The 22,496-nt window shown below is 44.3% G+C and overlaps 1 protein-coding gene across 2 annotated transcripts; it reads right to left on the bottom strand.

Moving 5' to 3' along the window:
- Positions 1–4,497: 4,497 nt before the first annotated feature.
- Positions 4,498–19,726, bottom strand: LOC121549463 (MAP7 domain-containing protein 2). 2 transcript variants are annotated; one of them, XM_041861263.2, is made up of 13 exons: positions 19,276–19,726; positions 17,663–17,752; positions 16,349–16,438; positions 16,059–16,153; positions 15,851–15,972; positions 12,999–13,195; positions 12,523–12,661; positions 9,798–9,978; positions 9,365–9,469; positions 9,180–9,237; positions 7,192–7,336; positions 6,825–7,114; positions 4,498–6,721 (listed from the first exon to the last, which is right to left on the bottom strand). In XM_041861263.2, the coding sequence occupies exons 1-12, from the start codon at positions 19,511–19,513 to the stop codon at positions 6,832–6,834; spliced, it is 1,743 nt and encodes a 580-aa protein (XP_041717197.2). In that variant the 5' UTR covers positions 19,514–19,726; the 3' UTR covers positions 4,498–6,721; positions 6,825–6,831. The 2 variants fall into 2 exon arrangements, with proteins under 2 accessions (XP_041717197.2, XP_045066413.1); XM_045210478.1 differs by lacking the exon at positions 17,663–17,752.
- Positions 19,727–22,496: the final 2,770 nt, after the last annotated feature.

Below are 22,496 nucleotides of genomic sequence, written 5' to 3'. Positions count from 1 at the left end.
TCTATTGCGGGAAAAGGGGAGAAACGACATCATACAAAATAAAGAAAATAGACACGTCAACAAACAAAACCCATCCCACTTCTTCAATAACAGTTCATTCCAAAATATAACCCTACACAGGCTCAGGGGCCTGTGAGGGCGGAACATTCACTGACAGGATTTCTTGCAAGGCCTCGGCAAGAAAATACCCCCAAAAAATTCAGCTGCATTCACCACGATTCCAGTTTTCGCAGACTTCTTCTCCGCTTGTACTGTAGTTTATGACCATTGCAATAAATAACACAAAGTCCACCTTTTTAACATGTGACATTTCATGATCCCCTTACTCTTGCCACCTCAGTCTCCATCACCCTTACAGGGCACTCCAGGAATTTGGGCGCATGTTCGCCACCACAATTACAGCATTTCACTTAATTTAGAATACTATACTCTTCCCGTCTGCACACACTTGACACATGATCAAATCTTCTGCATTTATGACACTGAAGGGGTTTGTGCACAAAAGCTCTTACAGGGTATCTCATGAATCCTAACTGTATATGAGAAGGGAGAGAGTCTTCATCAAAGAACAGTAGAATGGATTAAATTTATTTATTTTCTCCTTTCACCATACAGGTCAGTCAACGTGCACCAAACACTCGATCTACAGTTGAAGTCGGAAGTTTACATACACCTTAGCCAAATACATTTAACCTCAGTTTTTCACAATTCCTGACATTTAATACTAGTAAAAATTCCCTGTCTTAGGTCAGTTAGGATCACCACTTTATTTTAAGAATGTGAAATGTCAGAATAATAGTAGGGAGAATTATTTATTTCAGCTTTTATTTATTTCATCACATTCCCAGTGGGTCAGAAGTTTACATACACTCAATTAGTATTTGGTAGCATTGCCTTTAAATTGTTTAACTTGGGTCAAACGTTTCAGGTAGCCTTCCACAAGCTTCCCACAATAAGTTGGGTGAATTTTGGCTCATTCCTCCTGACAGAGCGGGTGTAACTGAGTCAGGTTTGTAGGCCTCCTTGCTCACACGCTTTTTCAGTTCTGCCCACACATTTTCTATAGAATTGAGGTCAGGGCTTTGTGATGGCCACTCCAATACCTTGACTTTGTTGTCCTTAAGCCATTTTGCTACAACTTTGGAAGTATGCTTGAGGTCATTGTCCATTTGGAAGACCCATTTGCGACCAAGCTTTAACTTCCTGACTGATGTCTTGAGATGTTGCTTCAATATATCCACAGAATTTTCCTTCGTCATGATGCCATCTATTTTGTGAAGTGCACCATTCCCTCCTACAGAAAAGCACCCCCACAGCATGATGCTGCCACCCCCATGCTTCACGGTTGGGATGGTGTTTTTCGGCCTTCCTCCAAACATAACGATGGTCATTATGGCCAAACAGTTCTAATTTTGTTTCATCAGACCAGGGGACATTTCTCCAAAAAGTACAATCTTTGTCCCCATGTGCAGTTGCAAACCATAGTCTGGCTTTTTTATGGCGGTTTTGGAGCAGTGGCTTCTTCCTTGCTGAGCGGCCTTTCAGGTTATGTCGATATAGGACTTGTTTTTACTGTGGATATAGATACTTTTGTACCTGTTTCCTCCAGCATCTTCACAAGGTCCTTTGCTGTTGTTCTGGGATTGATTTGCAGTTTTCGCACCAAAGTACGTTCATCTCTAGGAGACAGAATGCGTCTCCTTCCTGAGCGGTATGACGGCTGCGTGGTCCCATGATGTTTATACTTGCGTACTATTGTTTGTACAGATGAATGTGGTACCTTCAGGCGTTTGGAAATTGCTCCCAAGGATGAACCAGACTTGTGGAGGTCTACAATTTTTTTTCTGAGGTCTTGGCTGATTTCTTTTGATTTTCCCATGATGTCAAGCAAAGAGGCACTGAGTTTGAAGGTAGGCCTTGAAATACATCCACAGGTACATCTCCAATTGACTCAAATGATGTCAGAAGCTTCTAAAGCCATGACATCATTTTCTGGAATTTTCCAAGCTGTTTAAAGGCACAGTCAACTTAGTGTATGTAAACTTCTGACCCACTGGAATTGTGATACAGTGAATTATAAGTGAAATAATCTGTCTGTAAACAATTGTTGGAAAAATTACTTGTGTCATGCACGAAGTAGATGTCCTAACCGACTTGCCAAAACTGTAGTTTGTTAACAAGACATTTGTGGAGTGGTTAAAAAACTAGTTTTAATGACTCCAACCTAAGTGTTTGTAAACTTCCGACTTCAACTGTACATACATACATACATATATACATACATATACACATATTTTACATTTACGTCATTTAGCAGACGCTCTTATCCAGAGCGACTTACAGTTAGTGAATACATTTTTTTATATTTTTTTTATTTTTATTTTTTATACTGGCCCCCCGTGGGAATCAAACCCACAACCCTGGCGTTGCAAACGCCATGCTCTATCAACTGAGCTACATCCCTGCCGGCCATTCCCTCCACTACCCTGGACGACACTGGGCCAATTGTGCGCCGCCCATGAGTCTCCCGGTCGCGGCCGGCTGCGACAGAGCCTGGATTCGAACCAGGATCTCTAGTGGCACAGTTAGCACTGCGATGCGATGCAGTGCCTTAGACCACTGCGCCACTCAGGAATACATACATATATACACATATACATACATATATACACACATATATATATATATATATACATACATACATACATATATATACATACATATATACATACATATATATACACATACATACATACATACATACATACATACATACATACATACATACATACATACATACATACATACATACATACATATATACATATATATATACATACATACATATATACACATATATATATACACATACATACATATCCTTTAAAAATATATATTTCCCTTTATTAATTTCCAACCCCACCATCACCTCCCTAATTGGAGTAAACTAGTGACCAACAATGCTTAGGCCTCTACTTCATGCTTATACATACTATATATATTTTATGGACACAGTCACTCTTTATATTTTGTTTGTTTTTACTCCTGAACTTCCTCCGATCATTTTCATGATGTCCATCTGGTATGCTTCTATATGCCATATCTTTCTAACTGTGCTCTTTCACAAAACCTCACAATATATAACCTATATACTTATTATGGACACAGCATGTCTTACACTATTTATCTTGTTGTTATTAGTTGTTGTTATTAGTCCCATCATTCAGCACCATTCAACACCTCCCATCTTTCTCTTAACACCATCCATATTGGATTTCTATTTGCCATATATTTTTCAACTGTACTGTGAAGTTTTACAAAAGTTCTGAACCTTTCTATTGTCATTGTTTCTACAGTTTGTGAATTGAAAATAAACATCTTTGCTAAAAGTAATATCATATTATTGATCGATTGACTATGACTTTTCAGATCACCCAGTAGTGCTATCTGCAGGGTCAGCTCCATGCAAATATTGCAATCCTTCAGCCATTCCTGGACCTGTGTCCAGAAACAAGCTACAAATGGACAGTCCCAAAACAAATGATCTAATGATTCTGTCTCTTCACAGCCAAATCTGCAGAGCTGGGAAGATTGTATCCCCCATACAAATAACATTCTATTGGTAGCAAGAATTGTATATAATAATTTAAATTGAAAAAGTATACGTTTTGAATCCGGCATCGTTTTGCGTATCAGTTCATAAACACTATGCCATGGAATTGGTACATCAAAAATCTCTTTCCAACTATTTTGCAATCTATATGGGACGGCTGTCAGTCTTTTGGTCCTTAAATGAAACTGGTAAACCTTTTTATTTATCACAATTTTCTTTAACCAATGATGTTCTTTAATGCAAGGCCGACAGACAAGTTCCTTACTTTTTCCTCCTTCCACTTTCCTCTTCCATTTTTGCGGTAATGCTGCAATTATTTGGTTGTAATTTTGGTTAGAGCAGACATTTCCATATGTTTTTGTTAGCTGCATGTGCGACATAACGCCACCATTCCTACCGATAATATCATTTACGAAGATTATACCTTTTTTAAACATTTTCAAAAAAAGAACGTTTTTTTATCAATTAGTATATTTGAGTTTAACCACAATATTTGTTGCAATATCTGTTCTGCCATTTCTGGAGGATTAAATTGAAATTGCAACCAACTTTCTATGGCTTGTTTTAGAAATAGTGATATTTGGGAGATTATTTCCTTTTCAAATAACTGAACGTGAGTGGTTGTAATCCGAAATAAAGGGAAAAAGGCCATTCTTGAACATTGGGTGAGACAATCTTACTAGTTTGCTAGAGAACCAGTTCGGATTTAAGTATAATTTTTGTATGACTGAAGCTTTTAGTAATAGGTCTAATGCTTTAATATTTAATAATTTCTGCCCTCCTAATACATATTCTAAATATGTTTTACATCAAGGTGTACTAGGTGAGACGAACCTATGCAGAGGTATACGTTTGAGCCAGGGGTTGATAAACAAAGTCACAAACATGGCTTGATTATGTTTTATTGTTGTTTTTCAGCAGTTAGAACCATGCACCACGTCTACAGTTATATATTCCACCAAGCTGCAGTGACATCAGTGTTAAGTGACTTTTAGTGAATAACATTCTGACCTTAAGTCTTAAGTTTACTACATTTTCCCTTAGGATACAATGAATGTTAACAGCCTCTGAATGCATGAGATAATGAACGAGTACAGAAAGAGAGAGGAAGAGAGATGGACAGACTGATGGACAGAAAGACATGGTAACTAAATCAAGAGTGCAGTGCACTGAAGACAGCAAAGATAAGTGGACATTCCAGGCCTTTACCTACTCTAGTCCAGTAATTGAGATACAGCATCCTTATTACAGCCATTAATACACACAATTCAGAGTCCATCCCCTCACAGGGTTAGCTGGGTCATGAGGAATGATTGACACCTTACAGTGCCCTTCAGGGGGAACTGAAACAGAGATTAGAACGGCGAGGGGAGGGAGCACACATGCTGAGCTACACCCACCCTGAAAGCAAAGTGTTACAGTATGATCTGAACAAGACAGTTACAGTACAGGAAGCATGTATGATTGTAGAATTCACAGCAGTAGTAGAAAGCAGACTGTGAAGTGTCCTCTGTAGTGAGATAGATCTCCATGAGGTAAAGCCACAGTCATAGTGAATATAGCTGTTGTACACCAGAGTCTGTTACAGAGTTGACTGACTGAGTGAATACACAGACTGGTGAGATACTGTAGGACAGGGTTTCCAACTCTGGTGCTAGGGAACTACTGGCCTGGGTATGCAGGCTATTGTTTCAGCCCTGCCCCAAACCCACTTCATTCAACTAGTCACCGTCTTCAGTATGTACCATGATCAGTAGAATCAGGTGTGAACTAAAGCCCTCCAGGACCGTAGTTGGAGACCCCTGCTGTAGGTTGACTGGTAGTTGCTAGGTCTGTGAGTTGCAGCAGAAACAGTCCAGTCCAGTTCAGAGCAGAGGCAAGATAAGGAGAGCAGTATTTCCAGAGCAGAGATGAGTGTTTTCAGAGCTGTGTTACATGACCAGACGGTTTACACTAACTAAACCACAGCTAGCACACGCACAGCACAGTGAGCCAAAAACACATATTTTCAATATCCCCCAGCTCTGGAAATAGCTAAAAAAAAATACAAGACCGTTCACAGTTTTCATTTATTTTTGCACAGATTATATTCAGAGATGCTCCAGTCTTCCACAGGTGTTTTTGATGGACCACTATGGAGCGGTGGTGGATAAAAGCCAGACTTTTGTCTTACTATATCATCAACATCTGTAGATGAGTAGGTTTCTCAAGTTGCAGGAGGTTAACATATATAGGCTGGCTAGCTGAGTTCTAGGTACCGATAGTAGTCAAATAGACTCCTGAGTCCTGGCAAATAGTAGTACAGCATGTCAGTGGTGGTGTGATATAACCTTCCACCACTAGAAACACTGACAGACAGAAACTCCAAACACAGTCGTTACATCTAGTAGGCTGACGTTGCCCCTAACCACTGATACAGGGTCAGACTATATTTTCATCCCCCCCAATAGTTAAGGTTATTGAGGGTTAGAATGATCTGATCCTAGATCTGTGGTTAGGGGCAATTTATACCTAGAGCTAGTTAACAGCTGTGTGACTGTATACAATATATACAGGAGGAGGAGATGTGTTCTCCAGTGAAGATGCTACAGGGTCACAGGGTCAGTGTTAACCACATAATTAATGCTACAGAAGGATAACACAACCATAATATTACATTCTCACCCGCTCAACACTGACACAACTTTATGCACAATATCATACAGCCAGGACACAGAGAAAAAGCTTTACTTTACCGGGAGAGTATTAACCGTGTGTGTACATGTCAATGTGTGTGAATGGAGGAATTCAGCAGTAGATGTGTTGAGTTCACAGGAGGTTGGTGGCACCTTAATTGGGGAGAATTGCTTGTGGTAATGACTGGAGCTGAATCAGTGGAATGGTATCAAATACATCAAACACATGGTTTCCAGGTGTTTGATGCCATTCCATTTGCTCTGTTTCGGCCATTTTTATTAGGAGGGTCTCTCCCCTAAAGAGGGGTGAGGGCGGAGGTGCAGGGAGCTGGTCTCTCTCTCTCTGATGGGGGGAAGCGGGAGGAGAGGAGAGACCCCCCTGCTGCTCCTAGCTCCTCTTTGCACCCAACAGCCAGTAGTCCTACACAACGCCCTGGAGGAAGAGGAGAATGCATATTAGAGCAGAGCTGTACAGCATGTGTGATACACAGTATGTGTGTGGTGTGTGCGCATGCGCACGTTTGTGAGTACGTTACCTGGTTACTAGACGTCCAGTTTGCCAGGGCTGAGGCTGTGGAGAAGTTGGGAGGAGCTTGAGGAGGAGCTAGTGAAGGAGGCAGGGTTATAATCCTGTATCAGCAGGTTCTTGTTGAGGTCTCCCAGGGCTGCAGCACTGCCGGCCTGCAGCCTGGGGTAGAGGGACGTTTCTGGCTGGGCGGTGAGGTCCAGGAGGTGCTCTAGGGTTCGGGTGTTACTCATGCTGTTTAACCTCTCGCTGACAGGAGAGAACTCCTGAACGCTACCCAACTCATCCCTGGACACTGGGCTGGGGAGACACACACATTATGCAAAATGAATGTTAACAAATGGGGACGTGTGTGTGTGTGTGTGTGTGCAGCTCACCTGACGTCCATAGACTGTACCCCGTCAGACAGCTCGTCCCCTCCACAGCTCTTACTCTCCAGGGGTCCCAGCGTGATGATGGGGGACTCATCCTGATCCAACTCCCTGACACGCCCTGCCTGGCCCCCGTTCACCTCACACACACCTGAGAGAGAGGAGAGGATTAGACACACCATATTAATGGTAACTCAAAACCTTAATGGTCAAGAGTCATATACAGTGGGGAAAAATAGTATTTAGTCAGCCACCAATTGTGCAAGTTCTCCCACTTAAAAAGATGAGAGAGGCCTGTAATTTTCATCATAGGTACACGTCAACTATGACAGACAAAATGAGAAAAACAAATCCAGAAAATCACATTGTAGGATTTTTAATGAATTTATTTGCAAATTATGGTGGAAAATAAGTATTTGGTCAATAACAAAAGTTTCTCAATACTTTGTAATATACCCTTTGTTGGCAATGACACAGGTCAAACGTTTTCTGTAAGTCTTCACAAGGTTTTCACACACTGTTGCTGGTATTTTGGCCCATTCCTCCATGCAGATCTCCTCTAGAGCAGTGATGTTTTGGGGCTGTCGCTGGGCAACACAGACTTTCAACTCCCCTCCAAAGATTTTCTATGGGGTTGAGATCTGGAGACTGGCTAGGCCACTCCAGGACCTTGAAATGCTTCTTACGAAGCCACTCCTTCGTTGCCCAGGCGGTGTGTTTGGGATCATTGTCATGCTGAAAGACCCAGCCACGTTTCATCTTCAATGCCCTTGCTGATGGAAGGAGGTTTTCACTCAAAATCTCACGATATATGGCCCCATTCATTCTTTCCTTTACACGGATCAGTCGTCCTGGTCCCTTTGCAGAGAAACTGCCCCAAAGCATGATGTTTCCACCCCCATGCTTCACAGTAGGTATGGTGTTCTTTGGATGCAACTCAGCATTCTTTGTCCTCCAAACACGACGAGTTGAGTTTTTACCAAAAAAGTTCTATTTTGGTTTCATCTGACCATATGACATTCTCCCAATCCTCTTCTGGATCATCCAAATGCACTCTAGAAAACTTCAGACGGGCCTGGACATGTACTGGCTTAAGCAGGGGGACACGTCTGGCACTGCAGGATTTGAGTCCCTGGCGGCGTAGTGTGTTACTGACGGTAGGCTTTGTTACTTTGGTCCCAGCTCTCTGCAGGTCATTCACTAGGTCCCCCCGTGTGGTTCTGGGATTTTTGCTCACCGTTCTTGTGATCATTTTGACCCCACGGGGTGAGATCTTGCGTGGAGCCCCAGATCGAGGGAGATTATCAGTGGTCTTGTATGTCTTCCATTTCCGAATAATTGCTCCCACAGTTGATTTCTTCAAACCAAGCTGCTTACCTATTGCAGATTCAGTCTTCCCAGCCTGGTGCAGGTCTACAATTTTGTTTCTGGTGTCCTTTGACAGCTCTTTGGTCTTGGCCATAGCGGAGTTTGGAGTGTGACTGTTTGAGGTTGTGGACAGGTGTCTTTTATACTGATAACAAGTTCAAACAGGTGCCATTAATACAGGTAACGAGTGGAGGACAGAGGAGCCTCTTAAAGAAGAAGTTACACGTCTGTGAGAGCCAGAAATCTTGCTTGTTTGTAGGTGACCAAATACTTATTTTCCACCATAATTTGCAAATAAATTCATAAAAAATCCTACAATGTGATTTTCTTGAAAAAAAAATCTCAATTTGTCTGTCATAGTTGACGTGTACATATGATGAAAATGACAGGCCTCTCTCATCTTTTTAAGTGGGAGAACTTGCACAATTGGTGGCTGACTAAATACTTTTTTTACCCACTGTATACTGTAAGACAAACAATACAACCCAACAGACCATCCTCTCCACCACATGGGAGAGCTCTAACCCTGGCCGTCTCACTGTCTGCTGAGTCACCCTGCAGACAGTACACCCTGTGTGTGTGTGTGTGTGTGTGTGTGTGTGTGCGCATGCTGTGTTTGTTTATACCTGGGGATGAGGAGTCCGTCTCACTCTTACGTGTCCTCTTCATGATCTCCTCAATCCGCTGTGGACACACACACACACACACACACGCACACACACACACGCACACACACACGCAGGAGTTTAGGAAAACAGCTTAAATGGCAGCGTATTCGGGGGGTGGGGGGGGAGTGGGGGGGGGTGTTAACCTTCTTCCTCTGCAGTCTCTCCTGCTCCTCCTGTAGCTGCAACAGTTCTCTCTCCTGCCTCTTCCTCTCCACCTCCCTGTGAGCACGCAGACACGCCTCCTCTCTCTACACACACACAAACACAAAAACATGCAAAACATTCATTCCCTGAACTGAGAAGACTAAGGAAGCTGTGGGTCAGACATAATATGTTGGGTCAGATTGCATGAGATCAGCAGAAGTAGGGAGTTTCTTTTTTTCAAGGCTAAAAGCACAATGTAGCAGATAGACCCATATATATAAACCACATCGATTTGAAACTGCTAGCAACATGGCCTTGGAGATATACTCTATATCTATTGACTATCTGTCATTAGACATCTTAGACAGGCCTACATGCTGCAATAATGCCTCTTAGTTTGACATTTAACCCCTGAGACCCCTGACCCCTGACCTCTCGGTCCAGCTGATCCTGCATGTCTTTCCAGCGTCTCTCCTTTGTCCTTCTCTCCTCGTCCTCTCTGGTCTTCCTCTCCTCCTCCCATCTCTCTCTCTCCTCCTCCGCTTGTTGTGCCTCTCTCGCCTGCCACTCCCGTGCCTCCTGCTCTCTCCTCTGCTCCTCCTCCGCTCTCAGCCTGCACACACACACACACACACACACACACACACACACACACACACACACACACACACACACACACACACACACACACACACACACACACACACACACACACACACACACACACACACACACACACACACACACACACACACACACACACACACACACACACACACACAGTGAGAAAACACACACACACCTTATACACTCTAAATACCCACATCCTTCTGGTCATCCTCCTGGCCTGACAATATATACAGTGGGGAAAAAAAGTATTTAGTCAGCCACCAATTGTGCAAGTTCTCCCACTTAAAAAGATGAGAGAGGCCTGTAATTTTCATCATAGGTACATGTCAACTATGACAGACAAATTGAGATTTTTATTCTCCAGAAAATCACATTGTAAGATTTTTAATGAATTTATTTGCAGATTATGGTGGAAAATAAGTATTTGGTCACCTACAAACAAGCAAGATTTCTGGCTCTCACAGACCTGTAACTTCTTCTTTAAGAGGCTCCTCTGTCCTCCACTTGTTACCTGTATTAATGGCACCTGTTTGAACTTGTTATCAGTATAAAATACACCTGTCCACAACCTCAAACACTCACACTCCAAACTCCACTATGGCCAAGACCAAAGAGCTGTCAAAGGACACCAGAAACAAAATTGTGGACCTGCACCAGGCTGGGAAGACTGAATCTGCAATAGGTAAGCAGCTTGGTTTGAAGAAATCAACTGTGGGAGCAATTATTAGGAAATGGAAGACATACAAGACCACTGATAATATAATAATATAATATATAATATGCCATTTAGCAGACGCTTTTATCCAAAGCGACTTACAGTCGTGCGTGCATAAATTTTTGTGTATGGGTGGTCCCGGGGATCGAACCCACTACCTTGGCTCCCTCGATCTTGGGCTCCACGCAAGATCTCACCCCGTGGGGTCAAAATGATCACAAGAACGGTGAGCAAAAATCCCAGAACCACACGGGGGGACCTAGTGAATGACCTGCAGAGAGCTGGGACCAAAGTAACAAAGCCTACCATCAGTAACACACTACGCCGCCAGGGACTCAAATCCTGCAGTGCCAGACGTGTCCCCCTGCTTAAGCCAGTACATGTCCAGGCCCGTCTGAAGTTTGCTAGAGTGCATTTGGATGATCCAGAAGAGGTTTGGGAGAATGTCATATGGTCAGATGACACCAAAATATAACTTTTTGGTAAAAACTCAACTCGTCGTGTTTGGAGGTCAAAGAATGCTGAGTTGCATCCAAAGAACACCATACCTACTGTGAAGCATGGGGGTGGAAACATCATGCTTTGGGGCAGTTTTTCTGCAAAGGGACTAGGACGACTGATCCGTGTAAAGGAAAGAATGAATGGGGCCATGTATCGTGAGATTTTGAGTAAAAAAACCTCCTTCCATCAGCAAGGGCATTGAAGATGAAACGTGGCTGGGTCTTTCAGCATGACAATGATCCCAAACACACCGCCCGGGCAACGAAGGAGTGGCTTCGTAAGAAGCATTTCAAGGTCCTGGAGTGGCCTAGCCAGTCTCCAGATCTCAACCCCATAGAAATCTTTGGAGGGAGTTGAAAGTTCGTGTTTCCCAGCGACAGCCCCAAAACATCACTGCTCTAGAGGAGATCTGCAACCTTGTGAAGACTTACAGAAAACGTTTGACCTGTGTCATTGCCAACAAAGGGTATATAACAAAGTATTGAGAAACTTTTGTTATTGACCAAATACTTATTTTCCACCATAATTTGCAAATAAATTCATTAAAAATCCTACAATGTGATTTTCTGGAGAAAAAAATTCTCGTTTTGTCTTTCATAGTTGACGTGTACCTATGATGAAAATTACAGGCCTCTCTCATCTTTTTAAGTGGGAGAACTTGCACAATTGGTGTCTGACTAAATACTTTTTTTCCCCACTGTACATGTACCAGGGATCATCAACTAGATAAAGCTGCGAGCCGATTTCTTCTTGAGGGGCTGGTCAGGGGGCCGGAACATAATTACAAATAATTTGTAGACTGCAAATTGACCGCAAGAAGCCCAAACAGATATAATATCTGGCTAAAACATAATAATTTCAAACCTTGCTTACATTTGTATACAATCACATATATCTTTCTATTATGCGTTGGAATACTTTGGAACAGTTTTCCAAAATTAAAATCACTTGGAGCTGATTTGCAGGTGTTTTTATAATAATAATAATATGCCATTTAGCAGACGCTTTTATCCAAAGCGACTTACAGTCATGCGTGCATACATTTTTTTTTGTGTATGGGTGGTCCCGGGGTTCGAACCCACTACCTTGGCGTTACAAGCGCCATGCTCTACCAGCTGAGCTACAGAGGACCACATTTTTATGTCCAACAATAAAAAAAGTTTAAAATGGTTTGTTTGCTTTTTTGCTCAGAAAACATTGTGGGGGGGGTGCAAATAAAATCACGTGCGAGCTAAATTCGGGCCGCCAGTTGGGGAACCCTGCTCTATACAAATACTCAACACACACACATACACACACACACACACACACCTCTCCTCCTCCTGTCGTAGTTTGTCCTCCTGTTCTTTCTGTACTCTGGCCAGACGCCGCCTCTCAGCCAACAGTCTAGACGCCTCCTCCGCATCCATTGTCCCGGCAACGGTCCTGCCTGTGGGCGTACCTGGAGACTCTGAGAGGAGGGATGGAGGCAGGGAGGGGAGTGGTTGGGGAGAGGGACAGAGACAGAGATGACTGGTGTATAGCAGACACTGATGAAAGCAGTTTTCTTTTAAAGCGTTCTGTTCTCTCCTATCGTCTAGGGTGGCTCAGGTTACAGACCTCTATCTCCATCCCCCTCTCTCTCCTCTCAAGGGCAGAACATATCAGTGGTGAGTTCTGAGCTCACTGATCATCACTCTGTCATCTCTCTAACTGCCCACACACACACACACACACACACACACACACACACACACACACACACACACACACACACACACACACACACACACACACCCACACCCTACCTGCCGCCAGGTCTCTGCTGGAGGACTTGGAGATCTTCTTCTCTGGGGTGTCCAGCTTAGAGGACTTCCTCTCCAGGGTTCCATGACCCCTGGCCTCCTGGTTGCCCTCGGTTACCGGGGGTCGCTGGCGGATGGGGGAGGGAGGGTACTGTCCCGGAGAGCAGGGGGACTGGGCGTGACTCTTAGTCGACCTCACCCTGTAATAACAATGAACTTTAATTCAGGGGAAGCCAGGCTTCCCCAAATATTTGACCAATAAAAATAAAAATAATAATTTTCCATTGATTCGTGAGTGGCTCAATCTCACCGGAGAAATCATCCAAGTGAGGGAAACAGCGCCCCTCTGTCTCAGTATGTGTAACCCATGTATCTGATGCTGTCTGAACCAAAAGAGTGTAACATGTTGCCGCAGTACCATTTGATTGATTGATGCCAGCAAGCATTTGGCCTCCCTTGATAAAAAAAGTATAACATAGTTAGCCAATCAGCGTTGAGCTGAGCTCAACTGTGGGTTGTCCTGGTGCAGCAAAACGCCCCCAAGGGAGGCCAGTTTGGATTTGGCTTCACACCAATCAAATAACTTCCTAAGCAAAACCTCATTTTCAGTGTGTTTCTGGTCTACTTCAGTTGATGTCCTGCAGTAGCTAGCTTGCTAAATCGTCCCTTTCCTAAGCATGGATGGAGATGGGGATTTGGACTTGTGATTTTGACTTAATTCTCTGTACAGGCCAGTGATTGTGACGGCGATTCTGATCTAACCATAAATTAATATGTTGTACCACTGGCCTGAGACAATCGAAGTTCAATATGTAGCCTAGATGTAGCCTAGTAGGCTCATGTTAACTAGCTAGCTAACTTAGCTGGTTCATTGTTGCCCATGCGAGGAAGTTAGGCTAGCAAACATTTTAGCTAGGTAGCCTATGACAACAAAAACTAAAAGTGTACTGTATGACAGAGCCATAGACTGTTTTGCCAACATGAAAGAGAGGAGGATGGCATTGGCGTTCAACTAGTCTACAAGTAGGGTGCACACACACACACACACACACACACACACACACACACACACACACACACACACACACACACACACACACACACAAATCAGTACCATGGACAGCCACATGATGTTTAGCAACATTGATTGGACTAAATTGTCTTTAAGTTAGTTTTCAGTGTTTTAAACTAAGCATATATTGCCTTGTTGATCTGATGATATTTAAATGTTTAAGTTGAAATGGTGCTGGAATACTGGAGGCAGTTCTCCTGTTGTCTTTGTGCTGACTTGTGGTAACTCAGTAGTTGTTTAGTAAACTGTCCAAAACATTAACTTGCTTGACCATGCTGCAGGTCATATACAGTGCCATTGGAAAGTATTCAGACTCCTTGACTTTTTCCACATTTTGTTAGGTTACAGCCTTATTCTAAAATTGATTAAATTGTTTTTTTCCCTCATGAATTTTACCCACACAATACCCCATAATGACAACGCAAAAACAGGTTTTCAGAAATGTTTGCTAATTTATAAAACAAAAAAAGCCGGAAATATCACATTTACATAAGTATTCAGACCCTTTACTCAGTACTTTGTTGAAGCACCTTTGGCAGCGATTACAGCCTCGCGTCTTCTTGGGTATGACGCTACAAGCTTGGCACATCTGTATTTGAGGAGTTTCTCCCATTCTTCTCTGCAGATCCTCTCAAGCTCTGTCAGGTTGGATGGTGAGCGTTGCTGCACAGCTATTTTCTGGTCTCTCCAGAAATGTTAGATCGGGTTCAAGTCTGGGCTCTGGCTGGGCCACTCAAGGACATTCTGAGACTTGTCCTGAAGCCACTCCTGCGTTGTCTTGGCTGTGTGCTTAGGGTCATTGTCCTGTTGCAAGGTGAACCTTCGCCCCAGTCTGAGGTCCTGAGCGCTCTGGAGCAGGTTTTCATCAAGGAACTCTCTGTACTTTGCTCCATTCATCTTTGCCTCGATCCTGACTAGTCTCCCAGTCCCTGCCGCTGAAAAACATCCCCACAGGATAATACTGCCACTACTATGCTTCACCGTAGGAATGGTGCCAGGTCTTGGTGGTTCCAAACTTCTTCCATTTAAGAATAATGGAGGCCACTGGGACCTTCAATGCTGCAGATATTGTTTGGTACCCTTCCCCAGATCTGTGCCTCGGCACAATCCTGTCTCGGAACTCTACGGACAATTCCTTCGACCTCATGGCTTGGTTTTTGCTCTGACATGCACTGTCAACTGTGGCACCTAATATAGACAGGTGTGCCTTTCCAAATCATGTCCAATCAATTGAATTTACCACAGGTGGACTCCAATCAAGTTGTAGAAACATCTCAAGGATGATCAATGGAAACAGGATGCACTTGACCTCAATTTGGAGTCTCATAGCAAAGGGTCTGAATACTTATGTAAATAAGGTATTTCTGTTTTTTTATTTTTAATACGCCTGTTTTCGCTTTGTACTTATGGGCTATTGTGTGTAGATTGCTGAGGATTTTTTATTTATTTAATTCATTTTTGAATAAGGCTGTAACGTAACAAAGCGTGGGAAAAGTCAAGGTGTCTGAATACTTTCCGAAGGCACTGTGACTGTTTGTTACATGCAATATTTGCTTTGTGGACTTCACCAGACAGATGTTGCTCTCCAGTTTTGTGATAAAACAAACATATGTGTAGTTTAATTTATTCCGCCACTGTGTGACTTGTCTTTTGTTGTCAAGGCCTTATTGTATATCATGGTGGCATAGGAACTAATACGTTACCGCCTTATTCAGCAACGGTCCACAAAACTCCCACAATGCTCAGATAACCTATGTGTGTGTGCTACTGCACGTTGCTGTACCTTTTGGGCGTGCCCAGTCCTTTGCTCTGGGCTCTGGGGGAGGAGCTTCGGGTCGGAGTGGTCGGAGATTCAAGGCGTCTCATTGAAGAGTCAGTCAGACAGGGGGCAGGGCCTCTCTCTGTCTAAAAATACAACAGAAGAAGTGAGGTTTTGCTCAGAGTTCTAATGTGGTAATATAAATGCATGTACAAACACACATGGTACCGACTGTGGGTGTTTTGGGGGTCTTGTCCTCCGGGGGTCCATTACTGGTCTTCCTGGAGGGGGAACCTTTGTAGGCCGGCCGCTGGGGGCTTGGGAACGCTAAACGAGAGGACACACCACACAATGCATCATCATAGCGCAGACAGAGAGACAGAAAACAAAGAGACACACACACAGAGGAGTGCAGAGAAATACATAAAAGATAGTCATATTATATACTGTTGCTTGGCAACACTACACACGTCCTCATGAATCGACTCGAACACACACACACACTCACACGCGCACACACACCTCTATCTGGTGAGTGCAGGGAGGCTGAAGAGTTGGAGAGGCGTTTGGTGATTGGCTGGTCCGAGGAGGGCGGTGTCAGGAAGTCACTCACTGCAGAGAGATGCATGATGGGACAAAGAGTCAGACATTCCACCCCAGAGGGACAGAAAGAGGTACGAGTCGTCTTTTACCACTAATACTAATACTGAATTCACATGATCTACCCTCATCCTTGAAGTGTGCAGTCATTCACTTCCCCTCATGGGGATAGTTAGGAATGGACTGAAATATGGTGGGAACTCATTTATGCTTACACCAATCTTCACATCAATGAGAATGAGAGAGGGATGAGTGCACACGTCAGGGAGGTGGGTAGAGAAAATAGCTAAAGTCAGATATGTCTATCTGTGGTTAGGGGCAACTTGTACCTGGAGCAACAGTGACACAAATCACATTACACACAAATAAGAGACACACAACACAACACACCTTACAAACACACACCATTGGAACACTCAAACTAAAATGTCACTCCAGTTAGTGAACAGACCATTCAACTAATAAAACACAACACAATCACTGTCTAAAACACACGACTATGCCACAAATTCACACACACCAAACCACCAATCCCACCAAACACACACTGATTGGGCTTCAGTTTGACTTCAGTCTTGTGTAGAAAGAGACTAATGCATGTTCCATATTTACATGGATACACATGGATACACACACAGACCGTCTAGCACAAAGGAGAGAGGAGGGTTTTAACGAGTGTGTGTGTGTGGTTAGACTGCTGCAGGGGCAGTCTGTTGAAGGGGGGGGTTAGTTGAACCCCCTACTGTGAACACTGTGTGTGCATCAACGAGTGTCGCCATAGGCCAGACAGACAGGAAGTACATAAACTATTTGTTCTGATTGGGCAAGGAGGGGGTGCTGATGGACCCCAAAGACCAAAGGGAGACAACAAACACATGCACACATTTACATAATTTGTGGTGAACACAACCATAACCATATTCAGAAACACACAGACACTCCCATGCAGGAAGGCAGCAGAACTCACTGCAAAACACATAGCATACCAATCAGATAGGACATAGGCTACTTGGGCCAAAAAACATATAAAAATACATAAACATTATTGTGAATACAGACAATAGAATAAAATATAATACAATGTAATACTTTATTGCCCAGAAGAGGGAATAACAGTCTTGGACTGGCAACACAAACCACAACATGCATGCAGCCACACACCAACAGCACACATGCACGGTATATACACACACATGCAGGCAGCAGATCACACTAAGGGTGTCAGGTGGTCTGTACCGTTCCTGGATTGGTTGGGGCTGGCAGCGGAGGCGGGATGATTAGGCAGAGCTGAGCCAATAGCATGAGAGGGCGGGGTCTTAGGGTTACCTGGTAGCAGGTGTGGCAGAGCAGAGAAAGCAAAGCGTTACACACGCACCTGGGCGTAACAATCATACGCACACCTGAGTGTCGCATTTATACTCACATACGTACTGCGTACACAAACACACACCTATGTGGCGCAATTGTATACACGCACACACCTATGAGTCTCTGACACACACGCGGTGCACTGCAGTCAGACTGGCGCTGTGAAGCTGATACCCTGCAAGCTGCAGCATCAACTGATCTCAGTTCAGATCTACCATCCATCCACAGGTTAGAACCCCAGTGATATATAGTGATGTTTAGATCAGTAATTGAAGAAGAATAGAATGGGTGCTGACACTCCAGATTTTACAAGGGTTTGCATTCTAGAGCCGCTATTCTGTAGGATTCTATAAGGTATTGTTGAAGAATGTAGTAACCTAGGTATTCTATAAGGGGCCGATTCTCCACTTCATCCTAAGCCTGTGTGAATAATTGATGGCATTATGAATGCGTCACAGAGTCTGGTTACTGCTCTGGTACTGCTCACTGATGGGAGCATCATCGCTGAAAACAAATAAACACACATACACAGGCACGCACATACCATGAAAATACACAGATAAAGATACAAATCCTATAATACCCTTAGCCATAACAGTAGGCCTAGACAGATGACGAGGGTGTGTGTGTGTGCGTGTGTAGAGAGAGAGACAGACACTAACACAACAATGGGTGTTTACATACGCAGTAAATATCCTGTCAGTGTGTGTGTGTGTGTGTGTGTGTGTGTATGTGTGTGTCAAGGTTAGATACGTATTTCAGGCCCCTCCCAGGAATCAGGCCTGTTTCCCAACGCACCAATGCTCACCTCAGTAGTGAACAACATCAGACACGCACGCACGCAAACACGCACACTACTGAGGTAGGGTAGCAGCATTTCACAGAAAGAGAGATATACCCAACACACACAGGATTCCTCAGCTAAACTCACACCTGTAACAGCAGGATAAACCACAGTGACACAGACAGAATTCTCTTATCATCACAGAGCAATGTTATGAGCCATAATACTATTGGCCCACACACACACACACCAGCCTCTCCCAAGCTGATGAGTTTAAGACAAAGCGTTGTCCTCCCTGCATTGCAGCCTCCACACCCTTTTCCTCTCTCTGTCCTCCCCCTCTCTATCTCTCTCTCTGGTCTCTGTCCTCCCTCTGTCACCCCTCGTTTCTCTTGTCCTTTATCTGTCTAATCTATCTCTCATCCACCTGCCCCCGTCATCTTCCTCTTCATACATTCCTCCCCTCACTTCTCTAGTTTCCTTTTCCTTGTAGCTGTCCTAAACTGTCCCCACCCTTTCCCCCATCCTGAACACATCCCATCAACTCCTCTCCTCTCTCTCTTCCTTTGTCCCCCCTCACACACATCATCCCATACCTCCTAAACCTCCATACCCTCCTGTCAATCTCTCCCCTCCCTGTCTCTCCCTCCCGTTTGACCCCCATGCCCCCCACCCTCCTTCTCCCCAGTGTACTCACCCTCTCCCCCTCCAGGCGGTCCTCCCCAGGTCCAGCGTTTAGGCCTGTTCTCCATAGAGTCTCTGCTGTCCTCCCCCATCTGTCTCTCCCTCTCTCCCCCTCTCTCCCGTCTTCTCACCAGGGCCTCCAGTCTCTCCTGTTCGTTCCGTTCCAAAACGGGGAAAAATAGACACTCTCTCACCGAGCCGTCGCTACGACGACGAACGCCCGGTGATGCACAAGGAGACGGCTGTGCCATGGTTACCGGAGCAACTGCAGCCTCGCCACTCTCTCTCTCCTCCAAGTGTGTCAGTTCGTTCAGTCGTTCTATCACTCACACTGTCTGCTGCTCACTGATAAATAAACCAGGGCCTCAGGCTCTCTATCTATCCCTCTCTCTCTATCCCTGTCTCCGTCGGTGTCTGCCGCTCCCTCTAGGTAGCTCTGTTTCTCTCTTGCTCTGTCACTCTCTCTCCCTCCCCTCACTTGCTCACCCCTCCCTCTCTCTCTCTGCTCACCTCTTTCTCCCTGGATTCTCTCTCCGTGCCCTCCATTTTTTCTCTCTCTTCTCCCCTCCCCTTTCTCTCTCTCTCTCTCTCTCTCCCCCCTCTCTCTAATAACTGATTCTATTTCAGAAAGCACTTAGCCAGATAGAGGGACAACACATAACCTCTACTCCCTTCCCCTCTGTTGACGACACCCAACTGAGCTCTCACACACATGTGCGCACACACACACGTCATAGGGACATATACACACACAGAGGGTACTCTAGGGTACTGACACAGGTTGCATTTGTCACATCACATATGCTCTTTTTTCCTTTGTACTCTCCACTCTCTCCCTCCCTCCTTTCCTCCAACCCTCCCTCCATCTCTTCCTCCTTCCTGCATCTGCTCAGTGACTGTATTTCTCTGGTGGGTTAACTCCTGCCTGCCTGGACTACTGAGATCTACAGCAGAGAGAGACAGAGGCTCGGATGTCATTTACCAGAGACAGACCCCCCCCCCCCCCTCACCCCCCACCCATCCCCACCCCCTCTCTCTCTCATTTCAATCCATCTCCTATACACATTTCAATTCACAACTGCTGTAAATATTCTGTATAAGTATGTTGGGTATCTTAAGTATGTTAGGGAAAGGCTGCAGCATTCTCTGTGAGGAAGGGAAAGCCCCACTCACACACACCACTGCAGGAAGAGAAAGAGGGACTCGCACACACCACTGCAGGAGAGGAGAAGGGGAGGAGGGAGGGATGGAGGAGGGGGATGAAGATCGATAAGAGAGATGGAAAGAGAGAGAGAGAGAGAGAGAGAGAGAGATACAGAGAGATACAGAGAGATACAGAGAGATACAGAGAGATACAGAGAGATACAGAGAGATAGAGGGAAGCCGAGGGTGGGGGAGAGGGAGAAAGAGGCAGAGGAAGAGAGAGGGGGAGGAGAGGTAGAGATGGGGGAGAGAAAGAGAGAGAAGCAGAGTCATCTGAGGTGATAGCGGACAATATCGCTACGGCAACCCAGAACCCGACCGGGGCCAGGACTAAAATAGAACCTCCACAGAGTTCTACAGCAGAAAACACACACACACCTAAATAACTAGAGACAGATTTAATCAGCAGAGTGTTTTTTAACAATACATTAACTCATATTGTTTGCATATCTAATCGATCATTCTGCAGTAATCTACCAACATCAATTCTATAGGCTACCACTGGCCTCATATCCTATCACATCCAATTAAATAGTATGGATACTCTGTCCTCTATCTCGTCCTACACATAATCAAATAATCATATCCATGTGTGTGTGTGCGTGTGTGGGCGCGTGCATGTGTGTGTGACATATATATATATCATGTACTGTCTGACTCCAGGAAATGACACATGATATGACAACGATGACATCATGATGCAGCCACAGAGACCGCCCAATCATTAAACCATTAACATAAACGGGAGGGGCTGTCTGCAATGATGGGCTGTCTCCCAATCAATTTCAAATCATCAGTTGAGATGTTCACCATTGGCCTACTTTTAAAGCACATCTAATCTAACCCAACAGGCAGACCATACTCAACTCAAATCAGAGAGAGAGAGAGAGAGAGAGAGAGAGAGAGAGAGAGAGAGAGAGAGAGAGAGAGAGAGAGAGAGAAAGATGAGAGACGGAGAGAGAGGGGTAAAAAGGGTGTGGGGGAGGTGGAAGGAGTGGTTGAGGTAAGGACAAAAAATAGAGGGTGCATAGTAGTTTGACCTCTGACCTTCTCCTCCACTTCCTGCTGCCGTCTCCTCTCCTTCTCTCTTTTTTTCTGCTTCTCCATCCTCCTCCCTCGTTCCTCCGCACAACGCTCCAGCTGCTGCTGCTCTATATCACGCAGGAACTCTCCTAGGTCTACACACACATCTCTTGTCATTAATGACTCCACACACACACACAGTGTTCATATTTGTTTAATGAATGTGTGTGTGTGTGTGTGTATATATATATATATATATGGACATATTTAACTATTCTTGTAGAGACCAGAAGTCCCCACAAGAATAGTAAACAAACAAAACTTTGACCAACTGGGGACATTTTGTTAGTCCCCACAAGGTCAAATGCTATTTCTAGGGGGTTTACGGTTAAGGTTAGAATTAGTGTTAGGGTTATAATTAGGGTTAGGGTTAGGAGCTAGGGTTAGTTTTAGTGTTAGGGTTAGGAGCTAGGGTTAGGTTTAGTGTTAGGGTTAAGGTTCAAATTAAATCAAATCAAATCAAATTGTATTTGCCACATGCGCCGAATACAACGGGTGTAGACATTACCGTGAAATGCTTACTTACAGCCCTTAACCAACAATGCATTTATTTCTTAATAAAAAAGTAAAATAAAACAACAACAACAAAAAAGTGTTGAGAAAAAAAGAACAGAAGTAAAATAAAATAACAGTAGGGAGGCTATATACAGGGGGGTACCGGTGCAGAGGTTAGGGTTAGGGTTATGGTTATGGTTATGGTTATGGTTATGGTTAGGGTAAGAGTACAGGTTAAGGTTAGGGTTAGGGTTAGGGGTTAGGGAAAATAGGATTTTGAACGGGACTGAATTGTGTGTCCCCACAAGGTTAGCTGTACAAGACTGTGTGTGTGACTCATTCCCTGACTCTTCTCTCTCTCCTCTCTCCTCCCTCTCACTAGCTGCACTCTGTCCATCTGCGGTGACCCTTACACAGAAGAGAGAAGATAGAGTGAGAGAGAGAGTCAGTGAG

Source organism: Coregonus clupeaformis, chromosome 34, assembly GCF_020615455.1.
Source record: "Coregonus clupeaformis isolate EN_2021a chromosome 34, ASM2061545v1, whole genome shotgun sequence".
Classification (NCBI taxonomy): Eukaryota; Metazoa; Chordata; class Actinopteri; order Salmoniformes; family Salmonidae; genus Coregonus; species Coregonus clupeaformis.
Note: the sequence above shows the minus strand (reverse complement) of the source record. Positions and strands in the feature narration are given on the sequence as shown.